Source organism: Rhamphochromis longiceps, linkage group LG14 (assembly GCF_057381845.1).
Source record: "Rhamphochromis longiceps isolate RC_006_pf linkage group LG14, R_longiceps_female_GT1.1, whole genome shotgun sequence".
NCBI lineage: Eukaryota > Metazoa > Chordata > Actinopteri > Cichliformes > Cichlidae > Rhamphochromis > Rhamphochromis longiceps.
The window spans coordinates 30,801,565-30,823,800 of record NC_140570.1 but is presented as its reverse complement, the minus strand read 5'-3'; the positions used below and the strand labels follow the sequence as shown (position 1 = coordinate 30,823,800).

Below are 22,236 nucleotides of genomic sequence, written 5' to 3'. Positions count from 1 at the left end.
GACAAGATTACTCAATTGTGGGAGTGAATTTAACGTAACTTTAATGACGTTTGAAGGGACACGTCCTCTCATTCTTTCAGTGAGGATTTATGATTAACAGGGACTGAGTTGCATTCAAGGTAACTCTAAATGCTTTTTGGCTCTCTGTGAGTTAGTTGGACTTTATAGCAAATATTTAAAATTGTATGGTGTCAGTATTAAAAAGAAATACTTGCAGGAGTATCTGGATGCAGAACTTTTGAATGCATATATTGCAAAGATGAATTGAAACCAGTGTAGCTTTGTGAGTTTGCCTTTACTGCAAGTGTATAGACATAGTGCGTCGTTACACATTTGTACAATCTCACACAGCTCATTCAGGCTCACTGCCTTTGTCCTGCAGATGTCGCTGTGATTCCAAACACGGTTTTTAAACTGATTTTAGGAGCAGATGATTTCTCTTTTATTTTCAGATTTTAAAATACTGACTTCACAGTAAAATGTAACAAAATATTGCAAATATATATATATATATATATATATATATATATATATATATATATATATATATATATATATATATATATATATATATATCGCAAAAATATATCGCATTATTTGCTCAGACTGAACTCATTTAATCAGAAACAGCATCCTTGACAACCGCATAAATCTGATGATATTGGTGAGCACATGAGCGCAAATTAATTGTTCTGAATGAATCCAGGCTGTATGTATGATATGATGAACAGAGGGCGAAGGTTTATCTCAGATCAGCTGAGAGCCTGCTCCAAATGCAGAAGCGGTACTGTTCAGCAAAACTGAGAGACGCAATTAAAGTCAATGGAGAGGCCCGTACCCTTATATGTATGATATCATTAAAAAAATGCAGAAAAAATAGATTTAAGGTTTTTGTGGCTTTATTTCACTATGTTGGATGCAGGATCACTGATACAAAACATACTAAGTCACTTCCCGCTAATTTATACAAATGACTCAATAGTTCTTCTGTGGAAGTGTTTCTAATTTTGTGAAGGAATCTTTTGGTCATGAGAAATCAAACTTTGGCTTGATTGTGTCGTGGTCTGGGTGAGTGCTGGGGTTTTTCCACTGAGTCACAGTTCCACCCCTGGGTGGATTCGCTGCTTTCCTGCATGTCTCCACACCTGCTGGCAATTGAGCTGCCAATACTTAAGACCAGCGATCACCACTCCTCTTCGCTAAGCCTTCAGCTAATCACAGTTAGTGCGGGTCACCATAGTGGTTCACTGAAAGAGATTTTGTTTGCAAGAGGATTATCTTCAACCTGTGCTTTTTCTTCCATCAGCTATCCTGTTGTCTGCCACCTCCATCTCCTGGCAATACACACTTTCATCCTGAAGCTGGTTTGTGCTTGGCAGCTCTTTGCGTCACAGCACCTCTCGGATTCACTCGCCTGCCTGCCCTCCTGTCACAGTACTCAATCAGACTACCATCTCCTGTAGACCAAAGACTGCTCACTTGGACCTCTCACCCCTTCCTTGCCATTCCTCCACCTGCCAAAGTAAGAATGTTTCTTTATGGTTCACACTCACCAGGATTTACAGACTCGGTCACTAAAACTTGTCTCCTCTCATTCTAGTGTTCAGAGCCTCCAGGTCATATTTCCTGCCCCTTGCCCCTGTACATATCCCCTCGTCACAATTCTCTGGTGCTTTCGTAAATCTAGTGTTTCTCATAGTTTAGCGTCACTCCTGTTTACCACCGTAATTGAAGTCCCATGTTATTCCTCATAGCTCACAGTATTTGTCAGGTATGGAAGAGGATTAGGGCCACTGGAGAGGAGAGAAAAAAAAAAAAAAGAATTCTGACTTTAATCTCAGAATTTTTTTTTTATTATTATTTTTTCCCCCAGTGGCCCTAATCCTCTTCCGTAGTCAGGCCCTAGGAAATAAAGTTCTGTTTATTACGCTCGTCCGTGCCTGTGTGTATGATCTGCATTTGAGCCTGGTTGTCGGGTTCGGCCTTGGCCGTGACAGATTGTGGTGGATTTTTGCAGTGTTTGAGCTGGAATAAGCTCAATATTTATGGTATTTATATGAGATACGGGTTTCCTTAAATCAGTCTAATATTCTAATTGATACTTTGCCCATGGAGGACTTTGGCAGATGTTAATTTAATACATTCTTATCTTTTTTTTTTTCATTTTGTTCCTTTCTTCTGGTGAAAATAAGGTTTTGTGCATAAAAATGCCATTTTTATTATTGAGTTTTTATTATTTTCAGTCTGAAGACCCTGTTTAACAATACTGTATCTTCACACAGTTTTTATGCCAAAGTATTTGACCTGCACACAGATCTTTACAAAGATCCAGCAGGCGCAATGGCCAACCCTCTGGTGGCTTGTACTTTGATCAGAACTCTTCATTCAGAGTGGCTGAATGTTGTCTACAGCAATGAAGCCCTCAAGAACCTACAAGGCTGCCCCTCTGCCTTCTTCAAAGACACATCTGTCCCCTCATCTCCGCTGTTGCTACCCAACCTCTCCCCATTCACCTTTTGCCTCTCTGCTGTCCAGTCCTCAGGTCCAGTTACAAGGAGGAAGAGGCTAATCTTGAAACTGGAAGACCTTAAGACTTTTCCCAAAGGTCTTCCCAAAAAGTTGAGTCTGTTCATCTGGTCGTGACATTTTCAGTGGGAGAAACATTTCGTTATTCATCCAGGGGACTTCTTCGGTCTCAGCCGACTGTAGGTTTCCCCAACTTTATAAACAGAACATTTGGATAATGACTGAAACCGGCACCACTGATTAATAATGGGTGGAAGGTCAGTTTATTGATCATTAAAATGCAAATTGATTAGTCACCACTGATCAATGGCCATGAGTACCATTCACAGAGAGTGACTGGTATTCAATGGCTGCAATCACAGTACTGTAAGATGGTGAAAGATGTACCCTTAGGCCCCTCCTCGATTCAGAGATGGTCTTTCTCTTTTCATGTGTCCATCCTCATCGTTGGAAGACTGTCCACTGGCCTGTAGGTGTAAATGGACTGCGGAATCCTGGCCTGACGAGTTAGCTCTTCTGTGTTGTGCCATCTTCTTAGCCAGAGGTCGTTTGGTTTCCCTGATGTATAAATCACTGCAATCCTCCTGGCACTTACTGTAACAGCATACGCTATATTACCATATTAGAGGCCAGATCCTTGGACCAGATTTTGCTGCAGTGTGTTTTGGGGTTGGAAAGCAGAGGAAACAGAGTAATATAAGTGGCACTCACAGCAACTGTTGAATTTGTATTGTTTATAAAGTTGGAGAAACCTGCAGTCAGCTGAGACTGAAGAAGTCATTTGGCTGAGCAACAAAACTTTTCTCCCATCCAGATAAACAGAATAATTTAGAGGGGGTTTCCATACCTGGATGACTGAACATGCATCAAGACAATGTAAACTTTGTGACTATAACACTGACAGTATTATGAGGGAATTGCTTTGCTGGTCCAGGTAAAATTGCACTGCATGTGGCACAAAATGAGTCCTGCTTTATTACATTGTTAGTAAGAAACACTTAAAGGCCCATGTTTTACTCTTAGCTCAGAGTGAATATGATGATATAGTAAACTTGTTTCATATTAACATTAACTAGGCGTACTAAACCTAAAAGCTAGATTAAACTAAAAGGAAAAACTATGAACAGGCAAATTAAAAATACTTTGATGCAACCGTGTAGAAAATAATTATAAAAAATGATACAGAAGTCTGCCTTAAATTAACCTTTCAATAACCCTACACTGACAGGCTCACTATGAAAGAGGCCTCACCAACATCCCCACATCACAAACTGTCTCTACACTGACTTCCACAGTCATTCTTAAAATTTAATTGTACATAAATGTGGTCAAATGCCATCGCCCAGACGTTCACAAGCTACGTCCATGCTTACACGGGTATTTTTGAAAACGGCGATTTTCCGTTTTCGTTTTAAAAAATAATCCCGTCCACACGTAAACGCAGAAATGAAGGAAAACACTGCTATGAACATGCCAAAGCAACAGGTGGCAATATATTCCTAACCGTGCAGAAATGTTGGCCAATCAGAAGCAGTGTTGCCAACTTAGCGATTTTGTCGCTATATTTAGCGAGTTTTCAGGCCCCTTAGCGACTTTTTTTCTCAAAAGCGACTAGCGACAAATCTGGCGACTTTTTCTGCTGTTATTGGAGACTTATTTTTGACGACTTTTGACGTGAAAGAGCGTGTTGCTCTTACTCTCAACAAGCAGCGGTGCTGCCGTGGGCACCTCACCTGCTAAAGCACTCACGGGCGGAGGATAGTCCTCCCCCAGCTGCAGGAGATGTTCACACCTATGCGTCCAAACTGCAAGTGAATCGCGCATGAGCGAAGCCGCTGCTTCCGCACTGTCTGTAACCAGTCAGTTCTTCTTTTACTGTTATGCTGTTTTGTGGATCACAAGGTTTAAAACTACTTATAAACACACACACAAAGTAACTCCACCAGAGTGCCTATTTCGGGTCACTTTTGCCGGTCGAAGCCCGGATAAAGGAGCAGGGTTGGAATTGTGACATTAAAAAACAATAATTGCTAAAAGAAATTTAATTTGTAGTTCTAAATGCATTTAGGACGTTTTTTGCTCACTTTATGTCTCTTCCACGATGTTATTTCTCTCTCCAACAGCGTAGGTTACAATTATATTAGCATGACCAATTATGCAAATTAGGTGATGACGTCATTTAGCGACTTCTAGCGACTTTTAGGACAGCCAATAGCGATTTTCCTTACTGAGGAGTTGGCAACACTGATCAGAAGTCTAGAAGCCTCGGTGGGAAAAAGTAAACAAAGCTGGGGCATAGAAGCAGAACCGAGTCGTATGTGTGGAGGGACAGTAACTGTGTGTATTTGTAAGCATTTAAACACTGCAGAGAGTAGAATTAACAGTAACAGTATTGTAGAAATTCATTTCACCAAAACAATAACGTGGCGCACAGTGTGATGTCAAAAAATGCGCACACCTTTGACGCTGCGTTTTCTCCGTTTTTCTAGTCCACACATAAATGCAAAAACTGAGTTTTCAAAAATATCCACCCTGGCCGGAGTTTTTAAAAATCTCCGTTTTCAGTGACCAAAAACGCTGTTTACGTGTGGACGAAAGGTGCAAACGCATAGAAAAATCTGCGTTTTCAAAAATACCCGGGTACGTGTGGACATAGCCGCAGTTTATACAAGAAACAGCTGGCCCAATTAACCATGATCATTTGCAAGGTGTCCATTCAACAAAGTCAGTGTAATGTGAGGGCCAAGAGAGAGAGTTGGACCCCAAAAGCAGACACAACAGACCAAGATTTCCAAACACTGAAATCTTTATTCAACACAAAGAGGTCTGGGATAAGAGCAGGGCATTGAAAGGTAATCATGCAGGTGCAGCAGCAACTGTAACAGAAGGAGAGGAGGGTTATAAGCAGGCACTGAGAAATATCGAGGATATTGCTGGGTGTGTGTCGGCGGGCAGGACGGCAGGCAGGTGAGTTCTTTGATCCTTTTCAGATTTCCAATGAGCAATGGGTTGGCAGCAGCAATGGGCAGGTGAGTAGTCACGGGGGTAGCAGATCTGCACCAGGAAATCCAAGAAAAGAACTGGTTAGTGTGGGTAGTGATCCAGAAATGCCAAAGACTGAAGACAAAGAGAACAATAGGTTAACACAGGATGTTACAAAGTTTAAACGAAGCATTGAGGCTGATTTACTGCTAAAGAATAGCTGACAAACTGGTGAAGACTGGAGGTGTGAGCTGGTCCTAAATACAGGTGAGCTAATTACTTACGATGCACTGCAGGTGAGGAGAAGAGGACGCATGAAACTGGAGGTGGAGATGGAGCTTGGTGCTCTGAAAAGGAAAAAACAATTTGTAGAAATACAAATTGAGAACATTTTTCCTAATTTGACTGTTGCAACTGCTGCTTTGGATGCCTTGCGATATAGAATCACTTGTCTGTTTAACTTCCTTTCATGGATCCTGTGATAAAAGGTGCTTTATCCTTTTCCCTACAGTAATCTGTAGTTAATGAGAACCATGATGCTTAATGACGATAGCATGAAATTAATATATCTCTGGGGAATCAGCACTGAGTCAAACATAAGATAACCGATGCCAAACAGATCAGACAAGAGAAGACCATCTTTGACACTTTGATTGCTGAAAACATGTTGTGTGCTGAGAAGAAGAGAAATCTGAGCTCTTCTGTCAGACAAAGTCATTGTTATTAGGTGAGCGAGGCACTGTCTCATTTTAATGGGTAAATGGTTTGTATTACAGGGTGATTTGACTTTACTGATTATTTTATTAACATGAGGCAGCTAATTTCTGTTGTAAATGTAAATGATAGTATGCATTATGTTTTATTTTATCTTCTGTATATGGAAGTTTAAGTTGTGCTTTTTTTTTAACAGGTGTGCTGCAACTTAAAGCTGCAGAATGCAGAATCTGACTGAACTTCCTTTTAATGCAACTTCCCAGAAAAGCCTGTCTGTTATCATCAAAGTATGTGCAGTTATCCCCTTCTTCTGCACCTTCCTCTACTGCATTGTTGTCATGCTGCATGTGTTTGCATCTCACAGGCAGTTCCTAAACACTCCACGTTACATCCTGTTTGCCCACATGTTGATCAATGACACCCTGCAGCTTCTGTCCTCTGTGCTGCTTTTCCTACTTGTAATGGGTCAGGTAAAATTTCCCGTTTTCTACTGTTTTCCTCTGCTGTTCATATCCACTGTTACTTATCAGAACACACCTTTAATCCTGGCTGCAATGTCCCTGGAGCGTTATGTTGCCATCTTCTATCCCCTGCAGCGCCCGGCCGCCTGGCGCTCAGGCCGTATCTGGATCATTAATCTTTGTCTGTGGCTTACAAGCTGCATTTTCCTCATAATCGAGTACTCCATCGGAAAGCAGCGTCCTGCTGTAGATGTCCTCTCTACACCTCGACTTTGCAAAAATTTATTTATCAATTCATCTCCAATCCAAGCATTATTCAGAACTGCTGTGAGTGTGATGTTCTTTGCAGTTGTGGCTGTTGTCATCTTCTTCACATATGTGAGAATCCTGCTGGAAACCAGGAAGCTGAGACAGGACAGAGTATCTGTGAATAAAGCCAAGCACACTGTGCTGCTGCACGGCTTTCAGCTGCTTCTGTGCATGTTGGCTTTCACTCTCCCCATCACTGAAACTCTCATATTGCTGTACACTAACTGGCCAGTAGAAGACGTTACCTATTTCTGTTTTTTCTGTTTTATCCTAATCCCACGCTTTCTTAGCCCGCTCATCTACGGCTTCAGAGATCACAGTCTGAGGGGCTACATTGGGAAAACATTCCTCTGCTGCTTAGACACAGTCAAGCCCCATTTCAGAAGCAAACAGCAGGACAGCTTGTCTGCTTCTTGAAAAAAAAAACAGTTTAGACTCCTGCAGAAAACCTGTTCAGAGTATCTGCATCTCTGTCTGTCAGTTGCCCGAATGAACACCGAGCAATTTTTTTTACGCTGTAATTATTTTTTCCATTCACACTGGCTAATAACAGATTCCTTCTTATACTGCACGTGGAACAAACTAATAACCTAAAACCAGTCTTCATGAAATGACAGTAAGTGGAAAAAGTTACACTGGAGAGAAAACAAACTCTTTGTATTACTGTTCCTCCTCTAAAGCTCAATCTGGAAACACAAACAGGCAATATATTTAAAAATATATCTAACAGATCCAGTTTATTTGTCTGACTAATGTTTTTAAAGCCTCATATTACCTTCACATATTTTTGCACAGATCAAAGAATCTGGCTCATGATAGGGGCTCTGTAATTATCAGTAAATATTTACAGTAAATTTAAAAAAAAATTTCAGTGGTAATTTAAATATTGATTTGACTTCTTTTCCTTAAAAAGGCTAATAAATGGTGTCTAAAATCTTAATAAGAAACTCCTCATGTTGGTCATGTGTTTGTGTCAGATATTTGCACTAATAAATGTTTGACAGCTCCATTACATCTCTAACCTACAATAGTTTAGAGTGAATCTCAGAAAATACTTTTTTGTTAAAAAATAACTGCACTATTAAAAGATGTCACTTTATACTGAAAGGAAATTCTACAAAATTGTGATAAAATGCCTTTATCATCTCAGTTTTATTCTTAAACACTTTGGTTAGTATTATCATTAAATCATCTTAAACTGCACTCTGTTTTAAAAAGCTGTACTTTGTGAACATTTTCTGCCGTTTTAATCTGAAATTTGCGAACCATAATGCTTTGACCTTTTAATTTAAGCATTATTGATAAGTTTGACATTTAGTAATCACATGTTTAAAATCTTATGTTGTCAGTATTATAAAGAAATCCTTGCAACAGTATTTGGATGCAGAACATTTGAATGCATATAATGATATTGTTTCTTATCAGACTTTGATGTTTACTGCATTTCTTTGAGGATGATTATCACGTGATGTTAATAAAACTGAACACAGAATAGAGCTGTTGAAAGTCTACAGCAGTAGATAAAAAATTTTCTTCTCGGTTACCCAACAAATTTGTTGTAGATTAGTCTTAAAAACGTAATTCCACAAATTTTTAATCTGAGAAAAAAACACCTTTTTTCAGATGAATCTCTTCATCATTAATATCACAGTTACAGCCTTCCTTACTTTACAATAAGTCATTGTCTCCTGCTTGTTACTTTTGCTGCACATGGCATCGCAATTCAATGGCAATCTGAAAATATCTTCATATTAATAATAAAAGAAAATCTTTACACAAGACTAAAATAGTCTTTACAATGAATTAAATACATTTGAGTTTGTTCTGGTTCGGTTTAACTCATTTTTAACTGCAGGCTGAATATTTAAATAGATCGTTTACAGCAATGTCAAACTTAAAAAAATATTAATAATTTAGCATGTTTGATACATATTTTCGGCACATAATCTCACTTTAGAAGAACCCCCCCCCCCCCCCCCCCCCCCCCACCAAAACAAAAAACAAAAAATAAAGAAACAAATGGGGAATAATTTTATTATAGAGGACAACAGAGATAAAATAAATAAATATGCATACTTTTAAACACAGGATCAGTTCTAAAATCTACTGTGAGATTTGCATGGAAATTTTGAAACCCATTGTGTTTTCCCTCTTTGATGATCTTTTTAGGCAGGTGACCTGTTTTTTTTTTTCTTTTTTAGAGAAATTATAACAATAAATATTTTATCACTATTTGTTGTGTTAATAAAATTTCTGAAATGACTTTGCATCCCATACTGTACACTGCTGGTAGATTCATTTCTGGAAAGGTACACACTGCTCAGAATAAAAAGAGGCATGTATGCTTTGATGTCTTTCTGATTTACTTGCTTTCAGTTGTCTTTATAAGTCTGTTTCCCCTCCACTTTCATTGCAATAAACACTATTGGACTCAGTCAAGAATAGGTCAAAGCAGTAATTGATGTCATCAGTCCAGGATACGTCATGGTTTTTTGGTTCTGTGATCATCCTGATGACATTTTTAGCTGAAAGCCAAACTTGATTCTCAGGTGGGGATTTCCCCTTCTTTGAGTGACAACAGCCTCAACATAGCCATTCTCCTCATCACTGAGTTCCTTCTCATCAGTTATTTTTTAGCCTAGATTGCACAGATTATATTCCATGCCATCTTCCGCTTTTGACACTTCCTTATCTATTCCATTCTCACTGCTAGTTTCCTGGCCTCCTCCTCCTCCTCCACTGTACTGATCAAAAATCACCACCAGGGAGGCGCAGTCCGTCTTTTAGGCTGTGGCACTTCGCTGCTGCAGCTTGGTTGTTGCGCAGAGCTTTGTCCTGCAGATGTCGCTGTGATTCCAAACTCAGTTTTTGAAGAGCAGATGGTTTCTCGTTGATTTTCACATTTTAGAAAATTGACTTCAAAGTAAAACTAAACAAAATATTGCAAATATATTACATCGCATTATTTGCAAAAACTGAACTCATTTCATCAGCATCCGCGAAACCCCATAAATCAGATGATGTTGGTGAGTACATGAGCGCAAACTAATTGTTCTGAATGAATCCAGGCTGTACGTATGATATGATGAACAGAGGGCGAAGGCTGATCTCAGATCAGCTGAGAGCCTGCTCCAAATGCTGAAGCTCAGCGGTGCTGTTCAGCAAAACTGAGAGACGCAATTAGAACTGGTGAATCTGCCGAGGAAGAGAGCGGACAGCTCACTTTCGGAGATGAAGTTTTGTGTTCTTGTTTGCTTTCTCTCGGGCCTCCTGAGTGTCGTTAGAGGGGAAATGTATACATCGCTGCTGAACGTAAAGCAGGCGGTCAGAGTTGAACGGAAGCTGATCGATTACCTGAGAACTTACATTGACCACGAGTTGGACAGACTTGAAGACATCAAACGGTGAGTAATGGTGAAACACTGGAAACAGATTTGATTGTAAAGGATTTAAACGATGTGTATCTTGGAAATATCACACAGAATTAAAAGAAACCCCCATAGGTATTGTTATCTCGGTTTGTTCGAGTTTTCCAGAGGTGGTAATTAACCCGGGAGACACTGCACACACACACATAGTAAATAGTAATAGAACAAGCGTTGCAGATGTGAGGCTTGATAGTGAAATGATCATATAATGAACTACATAAACCTTATATGTATGTCATTAAAAAGAAGAAAAAATAGACTAGGTTTTCGTGGCTTTATTTCACAATGTTGTATGCAGGATCACTGTTACAAAACGAAGTCACCTCCCGCTAATTTATACAAATAACTGTAGTTTTGTTTGTTTTTTTGTAGAATTGCTTCTAATTTTTCTTCTGGTGAAAATAATGTTTTGTGCATAAAATGCCATTTTAATTATTGAGTTTTTATTGTTTCCAGTCTGAAGACCCTGTTTAATAATTCTGTATCTTCACACAGTTTTTATGCCAAAGTATCCAACCTGCACACAGAACTTTACAAAGGCCCAGCGGTCACAATGGCCAACCCTCTGGTGGCTTTTACTTTGATCAAACGTCTTCATTCAGAGTGGCTGAATGTCGTCTACAGCAATGAAGCCCTCGAGAACCTACAAGGTTGCCCCACTGCCTTCTTCAAAGACACATCTGGTGATGATATCTAAGCATCCACCCCCCTCTACTGTCACCACCCAACCCCTCACCATTCACCTTTTTGCCCCTCTGCTGTCCAGCTCTCAGGTCCAGTTACGAGGAGGAAGAGGCTGATCTCCCCAATCTGGAAGACCTCCAAGGGGCTGCTAAGGGGCTAATGAGGCTGCAGGATGTATATGCTCTGCAAGTTTCCAGCCTTGTAAGGGGCCGTTTCCAGAGAGTCACTAATGGCAAGTCTGTGGATGTCTACATGCCTGCAGTATCTGTCCAGCTCTCTGGTGATGACTGCTTTCTGGTTGGGAAGGTACTGAAAAAATTATGTACTTTGGAAAAAACACAATCCTGCATGTAAAAGAACAGAAATATTTGGAAAATTTAAGTAACAAAAATAATGGTGCTGTTTTACTATGTAGCTTTTTTTACGTCTGGCTCCCAGCCCAGGGTTTGGTCATGTGATGGGCGATGCCATGTATGTTCTCCTCCTATGCTTAATGTGTTGGGAAAGAAAATCTTCTACTGCTACACAAATACGTGTTCACAATTTTGTCTTATTTGTCTAAGTTTTACACTTTAGATCAAAAAGTAATTTTTACCAAATTGCCTGAAAGGCAAATCATTCATCAGTGAATCTAATAACGACCTAAGCCTACATAAAAGATGGATAAAGCCACAATGACATCATTCAAAGGTTGGCGGGTTGATGTTTAAAGCTTTGAGTCTGGCATTTTGACCATCTCCATATTGGGGTTTTTTGAGCCAGAAGTGAACAAATGAATTTGAAGTTAAATTATCTGTGGACTGTAAAGGGGCATTGCACTTAACTTTCAGTTAGTGCAAACACTGAGAAAACCATAAAAGTGGTGCACAAACCTCTTGGCAGGCTGTTAGTGCAGTTAACCACAGAGCAGGCCATATTATTTGTCCGATTACTGCAGTGAAAATCCTCCAAAATCAATACCAGAAACAAAGTCGAGAGAGAAGGTTCAGTGACTTGATTTAGTAGAGATGACATCTAAACAGGCAGCTGTTAGCTTCAGCTGTATGTGTTGGCTGCACCACCCGCTTTAATCTTTAACAATGCAAGATTATTGTTTTCTTTTAAACAGGAAAATATAGCTGTGTTATAAATGTTTTCAAATAAAATGTGACGAAGCATAAAATGAAAGCAGTGTAGAGTATACAGTATTTGTGCCAACTCTGTATTTCTTAAAAGCACAACAAAGGAAGTGTGGTGCAAGTACACATCTGTCTTCTTTCTGGAACAGCTGTCAGAGTAACATAAGGTAGGAGGAGTCACTGAAGGAAATTAACGTATTTGGAAGTTGGTGTCCTGAAAAGTTTTCACTCTGGTTAACATCCCATTCCAGAGGGCTGCAGTTTTATCCCAGACTTGTTAATAGTTCTGTTGTGGGAACCTAGACTAGAAAACTGGGATTCTTTCCATTGTGTGCCTGGGAATTCTTTTCATGCGCAGATGAATATAATATTCTATAGAAGGGGAAAAAAAGGAGATTTTCCCCACAATAAATTCCACTGTTTTCATGCAGTGGTTATGTGTAAGGGTAGGGCACTGTGTGGGAGAGACATACTCTTGTATGGAAAAGACATTAAGTCATGCTGCAGAAGCTTGTCTTCACTTGTACCAGGGCTGAAATTATGTGAGGCGGTCAGTCAGCAGAGATGCTTAGTTTTAGGGTTTTCTCTATAACAGAGCTCCTGCATGCATGTGCTATCATGTAGTTTTTAAACTGATCTTCAAAACCAGACACATTTAACACAAATTTGAGTGTCTCAGTTTTAGTGGGGAGAGGTTTAGGGCCCTTTAAGGTAATTGCCAGCTGACGCTTCCCTCAGGCTCATTACCTCATCAGCTGAGTATTTTTACACATTTATTGCTCTTTAGGCTATTTCTGTTAAGAATAGCTGATCTTAAATTAAAGAGTGAAATGTGGGTGTAAACCTGTGGTGGATTAACTCAGCATGTGTGATGAGTTGGTGGGCTTCTGTGTGTGTTTGTGGGGGTTAAATAGCACACATGGAGCTGTGGTTGTGGATGTAATCTGTGACGGGAGGAGTCTCTTACAACCCACTTTCAGTGTGGGTGCTGTCAGCCCTTTAGTCAGCACCTACTTCATCAAGTCAGGTCAACTGCTAAACTGCTTTGAACCTAAGTAAAGGAGACCTTTAGTGTTTGTGACTTTCAAAATCTAAAAATGCTGTAGTCCAGTTTTATATTTCCACATCATACATGAAAATGTGATGCAGGGACACACTCTGTGGAAGACATGCCTACATGTAATGCAAATCTACCGCCCATATTCGGTTACAGAAATGTCCAGATTATTTTTTTATCTACTTGCTTCAGGCACTGATGAGAATCAGGCTGCAGAGGTCTGTTAGGTTTACTTTATTGACTCTGCAACCTAGATTTTTTTCCCAATTATATCTTTCAGCTGACACCACTTTGTAGTACTTTATCAGATTTTGCAGAGCTTCTCTAAAATCATGAGACCCAAGGAAAAGAGAAATTCAAAAGACAAAGTCAGTTTTTGAAAGAACAAAGAAGGAATTCATTTATTTTGGTTGTGTGTGTTTATCAGAGATTTGATTCCAGGTGTCAGTGTGCTGCGAAAGGTTTCTGAAACTGGGCCTTGATGGCAGCTGTAGAACATAAGCTGCTACATGATACACGCAGGATAAAAGGGGGGACTAAACAAAAACTGAAAGTGGAAGAGCACAAGGAATAAACACAGGTGGGTGAACAGATGGGCCGACAATAGGGTGAAGGTGAGGGAGAGACAACAAAAGCAAAAATAGCCATAAAGGTGTGGAACAAGAACAAAGGAAAGCAATTAACAAGAAGCACATATAGAAGAATTGAGGAGGTACAAGGCACCACAGGACACACAGAAGAGTAAACCCTAAGAAAAAGGATGGCGGTGATATGCAAAAAAATGAAACAAGATCCTAACCCAGTAAATCCAAAAGAAAAGAATTCAAGTCAAGCTGAAATGGCTAAAATGGCTCAGCCAGCCACAAACATATATCAGCTGACTATCATGAGAAACTATCTGACTCTGGCTGCTGACTCTGACTCTGGCTGGTCTTACAGTTGTTAGTGTGATCCTTACTGAAATCATCCCTGCAACCATAAAACCTCACAAATTCTGGCTGACATGGATGCAGTATTCAGCTCTTCAGTTCTAGACAGACTCTGTTTAAATTGTGAAGTACTTGTTTTTTTTGGTGTTATTGTACCCAGGTGGCCTATGAACAAGAAGACTATTATCACTCAGTGCAGTGGTTGGAGGAGTCTGCGCGCCTTTTCAGGGGAGCAGGAGAGGAGTGGAGCCCTGAAAATGAAGGCACTTTGGAGGATGCTTTGGATCACCTTGCCTTTTCTCACTTTAAAGTAAGTAAACAGACAGACTGAGGAAATTTGCATGATTGATGATTTAGATTTCTCTGAATTCCTTTTCTTGTCTCAGACAGGAAACGTCTCCTACGCTCTGAGTCTATCTCAGGAGTTACTGCATCACAGTAAGGCTCTTAAAACCCCTTTTCTCAGTGAACTGTGTCATCCCTCTCTCAGACTGTTTACACATTTTCTTTCTCAGATCCAATGAATGGAAGAGTTTTGCAGAATGTTAAGAAATACGAGAAGCTCCTGGTTGCTGCTGGTCCACCCAGAGGCACTGGGTTGACGAGACCCTCCTCCAGTTTTTTAAGGACCAGGGACACTTATGAGAGACTCTGCCGGACTCGAGGCTCTCAGGTATTGCAATAATGAGGAGCAGATCAGGACAGGAACACATCAAACTTTTTAAATGTATATACAGTAATGTAGCCTTGAGTTACAGGGTTTTATGTCACTGGATGTTCAGTGTTTCAGGATGCACTTTATTTAAGAGGATGTTTTGTTTTTTCATTTTTACATGGACTACAATTTAAATATTTACATCAGTGTATGTAGATGTCATGTGAGATAAAAGTTGAGGCAATTTTGGAGAGCCTTTTTTAAAATCTTCACATCGGTATGCCAATAAAAATAATTATTTTTTCACCTTTTTTCACCTGAAACATGCCTGCCACACTCATGAAATTATTTCATCAAAAGTAAATACGTATTTATTTACATAGCCTCTTTCAAGATAAAAGCACAAGCACAAACTTCACATCAAATAAAAACAACAAACATGGAAATTGACACTAAGATACTGCTGACAAAAAAAACCAAAACACCACCAGTACTAACAGAGGAAAATCTCAGTGATTTGATTTGATTTTATCCTCTGAGGATCCTTAATTTCTGTCCAAAAACACATGAATCCATCAAATTAGTTTACAAATGTAAGTCTTGACCAAAGTGCCGATCTGAAGTCATAAAGCTTCGCTCCTAGCATACTCTAACAACTTCATTTAATTTCTACATTTTTAGGTCTGTAAAATGTTTTCTTGGCTTTAAAAAGCACCGCAAAAACTCTAAATGTCGTCTTTGTTTTTAAGCTTTTATGTGGTGACAAGATCCATTATATGAGTAACTGTAGATGGATATCCATGTTTTGATCTTGTTAATAGACTTCATATGGTCGTTGCTTCTTACAGCGCAGGCATTTTGCAAATCCCCAACTCTTCTGTGACTACTTCACCAACAACAATCCTGCACTGATACTGATGCCTGCAAAACGGGAGGTGGTGAGCCTGCAGCCGTATGTGGTCCTCTACCATGACTTTGTTACTGACACAGAGGCTGAAGACATCAAGAGCCTCGCCCAGCCAGGAGTGAGTGCTCATCGCGTGTGGTCAAACAACCCATGTGCCTTCAATACGTTAGATTTTTGGGAATTAAAAAACAAACAAACAGTGTCTTAACGTCTTGTGTTTTAGTTGATTCCGTCAGATTGTTGAATGGTTTTGTAATCCAAACTTTTGGAGAATCTTGTCAACAAAGGGAGGGGGTTTCCCACATGGGACTCACAAAACATGAATCTGCAAAATGTTAACTTAGCAACAAGAAGTCAAATCAACAAAAGCACTAAATGAACACTTTTTTCCTTTGCAAAGTCACATTAAGGTGTGGGACTGCCAAACTGAAGCATATAATAGATGTTCTAATAGACTAAATCAATATATATGTATATGTGTGTGTCACTAACAAACATTATCATTTGACAAGTTTTTTCTTTAACGAAACACATCTTTCGGCCTTTGGAGCTTTTATTTATAACAGATAAAGATTCAGAGTAAACTTTTAAGTCATGTTTCTTGATGGTGAAAAACATCAAATGCTGAATTGTTATAAACAGTTAATACATTTCGTTTTTAAAATTTGGTACACTTAATTAATGCATGAGTAGAGGGAATCTAATATTTTAATATAGATGTATATAAAATGCTGTGAATAGAAATGTAGGTCATAATGAGTACTATTAATTTTAGTGCTTTTTGCTGATCATTCTTTAATTTTGCAAAGACGAGACTTGAATCTAGACCGTGTGTAGGTGTGTTACAAAATGCCTCTGACTGCTGGCGTCTAAGCCAGACTTCCTACTGGGAAGATTCTGGAGGGATCATATAGCGGAAGAGTTGGCGTGCTTCCAAACGTTTAGCAAAGCTTAAGGAAAAGAGGAATACATTACTACAAAAACTTGGCTGAATTCCTCAAACTGTCCAAATAAACCAACAGAGCTGGGGCCGATAAATGTTCAGTCCACGATAGCTGAGTCTTAATATCCAATGAGTAAAGTGAAACTTTACTGCAGTGGATCGTCCTGAGAGCTCTTCAGTCTTCTGATGCAGGAAATATTTGGTGGGATAACACATTTGCTGCCCCTATAGTTTCTGTGAGGTTTTGGCATTGTTCAGTGGGTTTTCCATCTCTTGCTCAGATGGAAACCCCTGTACTTATTTCATCATTATGTCAGCTTGTAGGCTGATTGAAAACAGGCCCCTGGTCTTAGTTTGGAGCAGAGAGTGGAATGGAGCATGGTTTCCAGCTTGCTGTTGCTAGATCCCAGAATACAGGTCTGTTAACAAACAGTTTAAATAGGTTTTCTTGGTGATTAATTGTTTGAACTGTATATATTGAGTTGAATATTTCACTACTGATTCTCAGCATGGAAATGTTTGTGTATACCTGTTGGAAAATTGGAAAACAATCATGAAAACCGGAGAAGCTCTGTGGTTTACACAAATATATTTGCGGTGCTTTTTTCTCAGGTTCTGCTTCACTTTCCTCCGAAGCCCTAAAAAGAAAGAAGGATTAATGGAAACCCATCCTTAGATGCATTAAAGTTTGGCTGCTGTAACATTCGCAAAATTAAGATGCTTTTTTCTGTCTTTGCTAACAAGCTGAGAAGGTCTGTAGTGGCAGCTGGAGAGAAACAAGCAACAGCAGACTATCGGATCAGTAAGAGGTACAAACATCACCTCTTGTTACTCTACTACTGCCATAACAATAAAAACATCTGCTGCAGGTTTACTACTACATGCAGCTGGTATTTCTTTTCAGTCACCGTATCATTTTATTAATCAATATCTTTTATTGCTAGTGCATGGCTGAAGGGCTCAGCACAGTCTATTGTTGGGAAGTTGGACCAGAGGATCTCACTGCTCACAGGTCTGAATGTGAAGCATCCATACGGCGAGTACCTCCAGGTGGTGAATTATGGGATTGGTGGCCATTATGAACCTCATTTTGACCATGCTACTGTAAGTTTGTTGCGTTAGTTGATTAGCACTTATTTACATGGTGATCGTGGATATTTTAATTGCCTTTATAATGTCTGTTTGCATTTCTGTAAAAACAGTCACCTTCAAGCCCCGTGTTCAAGTTGAAAACTGGGAATCGGGTGGCTACATTTATGATATATGTGAGTAAAGCCGAACCATCTATTGACCCTATTTGACCCCGTAGCTAAAAGTTCTTTGGCAGTTCTTTTTCAGCTGTCCAAAAGTCTAAATTAAAAATAAACACATTTGGAGAACCTGGCCAACTTGGACAGCAAGCCTGAGAAACTGACAACAGTAACTACATTTACACTTTAGGGATATTCTGCCACGCAACAAACTTGAAACAAACTCTCACAGTCACCTTCTTATCTGTCCTGATGCGGTGGCTTCAGGAAATATTTGGTGGGAGAACACATTTATTTGAACCTTTATTTGTGTTCATGTAACCAATTTGTTCTTCTGCTGAGTGCTTTTGTCCTTACAATAAAAGTAAAACTGGGTGGTGATTGAAAAAGAATGAGTCTTCAAACACTGCAGCAGACAGAGCGGCTTTTCATAACATGAGCACGTAAACACAAGACACAGCTCTGAAGGAATGTCCTTTTCCACAGCTCAGCCCGGTGGAGGCAGGTGGGTCCACAGCGTTCATTTACGCCAACTTCAGCGTTCCTGTTGTGGAGGTAAATACACTGCAAATATCTTAGTATCTGTTACTTTTATTTCATATTTTTCCCTTTTACACATTTAAATAAGTTTGGTGTCAAAATACTAAATGTCCGATCACAGAAACAATAGCCTTGAGATGAATTTACTACTTTATTTCACTACTACTTTACTTTGCAAAGTCAGTGGAGGGTTTTTTTTATCTTTTGTTTTTTGGTATGTTTTTCTGGTTGATAAATGAGCTGCAGTGTAAAGTTTAACAGGCCATTCCTGGGGTTTAACCTTTCACCTTAGAACTCATTTCTTGTCCAAACTTCAGAAAAAGATAAAGTGACCAAAAAAAGAAAAAAAAAAGTAAGAAAGAGAAGCCATACACATTGGTGACAAATTAAAAGAAACACCACCATAAAAAGTAAAATACTAGGAAACAATGCCAGCATATTCAATGCCAAGGTGTTCAAATGCCAACACCTTGGCATTGATTCTTCAACTCTCTGGAAGTCTTTGAAAAATGCTCTTTGAAAAGAAATTTCCCCCTTTGGTGTTTTAATTATGGCCGTGGGGAGACAAGGTCTAACATGGTAGTCCAAATCTACCACAGGTTTTAAATTTGGTTTGCTGTGGTTACTGTGAATGCCAAGCACGGTTTAAAGCATTTTTAGACACAATAAACCATTTACTGACCTCTAGGATGTAATATCGTCCTCCTGCGACTGTATTGACTTGCAGACATCCTGTTTAAGGGTGGACCATGTCAGCAAATTGCCTCGCACAACAGCAGAATCCAGTGTGCTTTTTTTTTTTTTTTTTTTAGGAAAAATAAAATACTTACGCAATAAAATACCCACTTTTTAAACTTGTTTACTTAATAATATTATATAGGCCAAAAATTAAGACTATAGAACTTATTATTAAGTACTTAAAATAACTGATAGTTACTGACCATAGTTTAAACCACACTTCTTTTTTTAAGATACTCAAAATGATTTGTTTTGTTTTTCATGTCACAGAAAGCTGCTATCTTCTGGTGGAACCTGCACAGAAATGGTGAAGGAAACGACGACACACTGCATGCTGGCTGCCCCGTACTTATTGGAGACAAATGGGGTAAGACCCAGGTGCATTATGATGTGACAGGGCTGTGAAAAAGTAGCGTAAATATGGAAAGTAGCAAATCAGTCACCATCGCTTATCCAGCATTCAGCTCTCCTGATATGCTGGTGCACATCTGTACCCCATTAGGCATTTAGAGATGTGGCAGAGAGCAGTTCAGACACTTGGAATGTAAACATCTGCTGATGCCTGAAACCAGGCCATCACACGTGTGTTCAGGACTCAGTTAAGCTGACAGAAAGATATTAATCATTGAAAAACAGCTGCAGAAGTATTTAGTGAAGGTGTTGTTTTTAGCAGCCATATATATCGCCAGATATTAACCTCCAGGCTACACTTTCCAAGTACAATGACTCCAAGTACAAGTTGAAAATATTCAACAGCAAAAAAAAAAAGAAAAAAACTTTCATGATACTGTTTTTTTTTTCTGTAGAAGATAATTTCACATGATTTGTGTCTGTCTTTGTGTTCCAGTGGCAAACAAATGGATCCATGAGTATGGTCAAGAGTTCCAACATCGCTGCAGTCTGAATCCTCAAGAGTGAAGGGGTGGAGCCATTGCTGGGCCCCTTTGGAGTGCAAGCCTTTGCAATTGTGAGCCACATCTACAGGGAGAGAGAAGGAGGCAGCAGGAAAGTTGATGCACAAGCAAGGGCAGCGAGAGCTGGGGAAGCATGCATCTGTGATTGGAGCCCTAAAGCCCCAGGGATCCTGGAGTGTACAGCGGACACTGCTGCAGTGGACATGGTGGAGGAGGAGGAGGCAGAGGAGGAGTGGGGCATCTGGCAGCCAGCCCCCAAGGGCGAAATGCTCTTTCTGGCCAGTTCCTGCAGATGGATAGAGGCCTTTGCCTTTGCACACTGTGCTGGCTTTAGTACACTGTGCAAGGCTGTTTACCTCCTGACAGCTTTAAACAGAGATCTTATACAGCCCTGTTCCTACACTGGGCTCACTCAGGGATCTGCTTTTACAAATCAAACTTTATTTTGAAATATAAATAGTAAATTAATAATAAATACTAAGTCAACAGAGATAATCAGTGTCTCAGAAAGAATCAGGTTTCAAGAGGTTAAAATCCGAGTCACCAGAGATTAATGTTGTCAGAGCTCAGGCTCGAAGTTCAGGGTGGTGCCAGTGAGTCAAAGGAAGTAGAAATTGTGAATGTGCCTGCACATTCCCAGCTGGCTGAATGATGTGGTCATTGCTGTCTGTGGGAGACTCTTTGAATTTGGTTGGATTTAACTGAATGTCTCATGGAACAAATGAACCAGCAAGAGTAGAGAGTTGAGGTTCAGATTCTGCTCTTCATTAATGTTGGAACTTGTGTAAACTCACATGAACAATCCTGACTGCATACTATTCAGATATGAGTGTCTAAGTAGGTCATAACCCATCATAAAACAGTGCTGAAATTCACTATATGAGGTAGGAAAAGCAGGATTGGATGTATGTGACATTTTGGAGATGCCCTGCTGCTTGAGTGGAAAGGATCTCTGAATAATACCTTTGCTCACCGCAGTGTACACAGACAGTACTTCCAAGTATATAAACCAGCCTGTTTCACATTCCTGCATGCACAGTAAAGAGCAGGATTGTTTTCCCAGGGAGATGATGGATAGACAGGCTCGACTGCTCTGAAGCTCTAATAACGCTTTGCTTGTCATGTGTAAGTCATAGGAAATGCTCAAAGCAAAAAGATCTTAGAACACAAATTTATTTCATTTAAAGAATAACTAAATACTACTATATTAAAAAAACACTGTAGTTACAAGCTGGGTTAGGTATTTAGTTTCATTTTCTTACCTATAAAAATCATCTAAATCATCTATTTTTTAAATTAATAAAAAGATTATTTTTATTTCATCAAATCAAACATCTCAATAATCAGAATGGTTTAAAGTAATCATTTCTTTCTGTCTGTTTTAAAATTTACTGTTTCTTTTAGAACTGAAGGAGTTTTAATCTGCACTCTGGATGTACTCATTATCACTGGTTCTCACTGTTTCCACAGCAAATATAGCTGCAGATGGACTTGCTGCTCTGCAAGCGTAAAGTCCAAACTATTTGAAGCTCACATAACCAGAGGTCATAATATCAGGTCATGCGTAGGTCTTCCTCGGCACACTGTCAAGAGCACACAGTGATTCTGTTCCTCACAAAACAAATTCTTCAGAGCCTTATGGGTCTTTCTAAGTTTTGAGAACTAAATGAACACTTTTTAAAGTCAGTGAGTTTGCACAACTGATGGAAAATACAGATAAGTAGCAACATAAAAAGCAAATCATAGGTAATAACAAGTCTTTTTAATCTCAGATTCAAGAAAGGGGGGGGGGGGGGGGAGCATTACAGACTTGTGTTAGTGAACAGCTTTGACTGAAAGACCAGGGCTTCCCTCTACTGGTAGACAGCTCGGAGGTGTATTTGTAATTTTTCACAGTAATATATATTGTTTGGTTGTTTTTTTAATCTATTGTTTATTTGCTTTTACACAGTTGAACAGTTTTGGATGCATTGTTGAAGCTGCACTTATGGTTGTTTTAAAGGACTGTTGGACACTGGGTACAAGAAAAAACACTTTTGTGCCAATAAAATACACTTCTGAATAAAATGATTGCAAATAAA

The 22,236-nt window shown here is 39.4% G+C and overlaps 2 protein-coding genes across 2 annotated transcripts; both read left to right on the top strand.

Moving 5' to 3' along the window:
• The first annotated feature begins 6,443 nt into the window (after positions 1–6,443).
• LOC146654405 (odorant receptor 131-2-like) lies at positions 6,444–7,438 on the top strand. The gene has a single exon (XM_085429121.1). It carries the CDS (start codon positions 6,444–6,446, stop codon positions 7,407–7,409), a length of 966 nt encoding a protein of 321 aa, XP_085285247.1. The 3' UTR covers positions 7,410–7,438.
• A 2,626-nt stretch (positions 7,439–10,064) lies between these two features.
• Positions 10,065–22,222, top strand: p4ha3 (prolyl 4-hydroxylase, alpha polypeptide III). The gene is made up of 13 exons (XM_085429217.1): positions 10,065–10,396; positions 10,916–11,070; positions 11,187–11,410; positions 14,369–14,518; positions 14,595–14,646; positions 14,724–14,881; positions 15,712–15,888; positions 17,458–17,522; positions 17,658–17,817; positions 17,916–17,978; positions 18,450–18,518; positions 19,512–19,608; positions 20,089–22,222. Exons 1-13 carry the CDS (start codon positions 10,224–10,226, stop codon positions 20,157–20,159), a joined length of 1,614 nt encoding a protein of 537 aa, XP_085285343.1. The 5' UTR covers positions 10,065–10,223; the 3' UTR covers positions 20,160–22,222.
• The last annotated feature ends 14 nt before the right edge of the window (positions 22,223–22,236 follow it).

What these genes read in the sequence shown, in the direction of transcription:
- LOC146654405 (XM_085429121.1), top strand. Translation starts at nt 6,444, where the DNA reads ATGCAGAATCTGACTGAACTTCCTTTTAATGCAACTTCCCAGAAAAGC.
- p4ha3 (XM_085429217.1), top strand. Translation starts at nt 10,224, where the DNA reads ATGAAGTTTTGTGTTCTTGTTTGCTTTCTCTCGGGCCTCCTGAGTGTC. An exon ending in AGCCCTCGAGAACCTACAAG is followed by an intron (nt 11,071 to 11,186) that starts GTTGCCCCACTG and finishes TCTGCTGTCCAG; the next exon opens with CTCTCAGGTCCAGTTACGAG. An exon ending in TCAGGAGTTACTGCATCACA is followed by an intron (nt 14,647 to 14,723) that starts GTAAGGCTCTTA and finishes TTTCTTTCTCAG; the next exon opens with ATCCAATGAATGGAAGAGTT.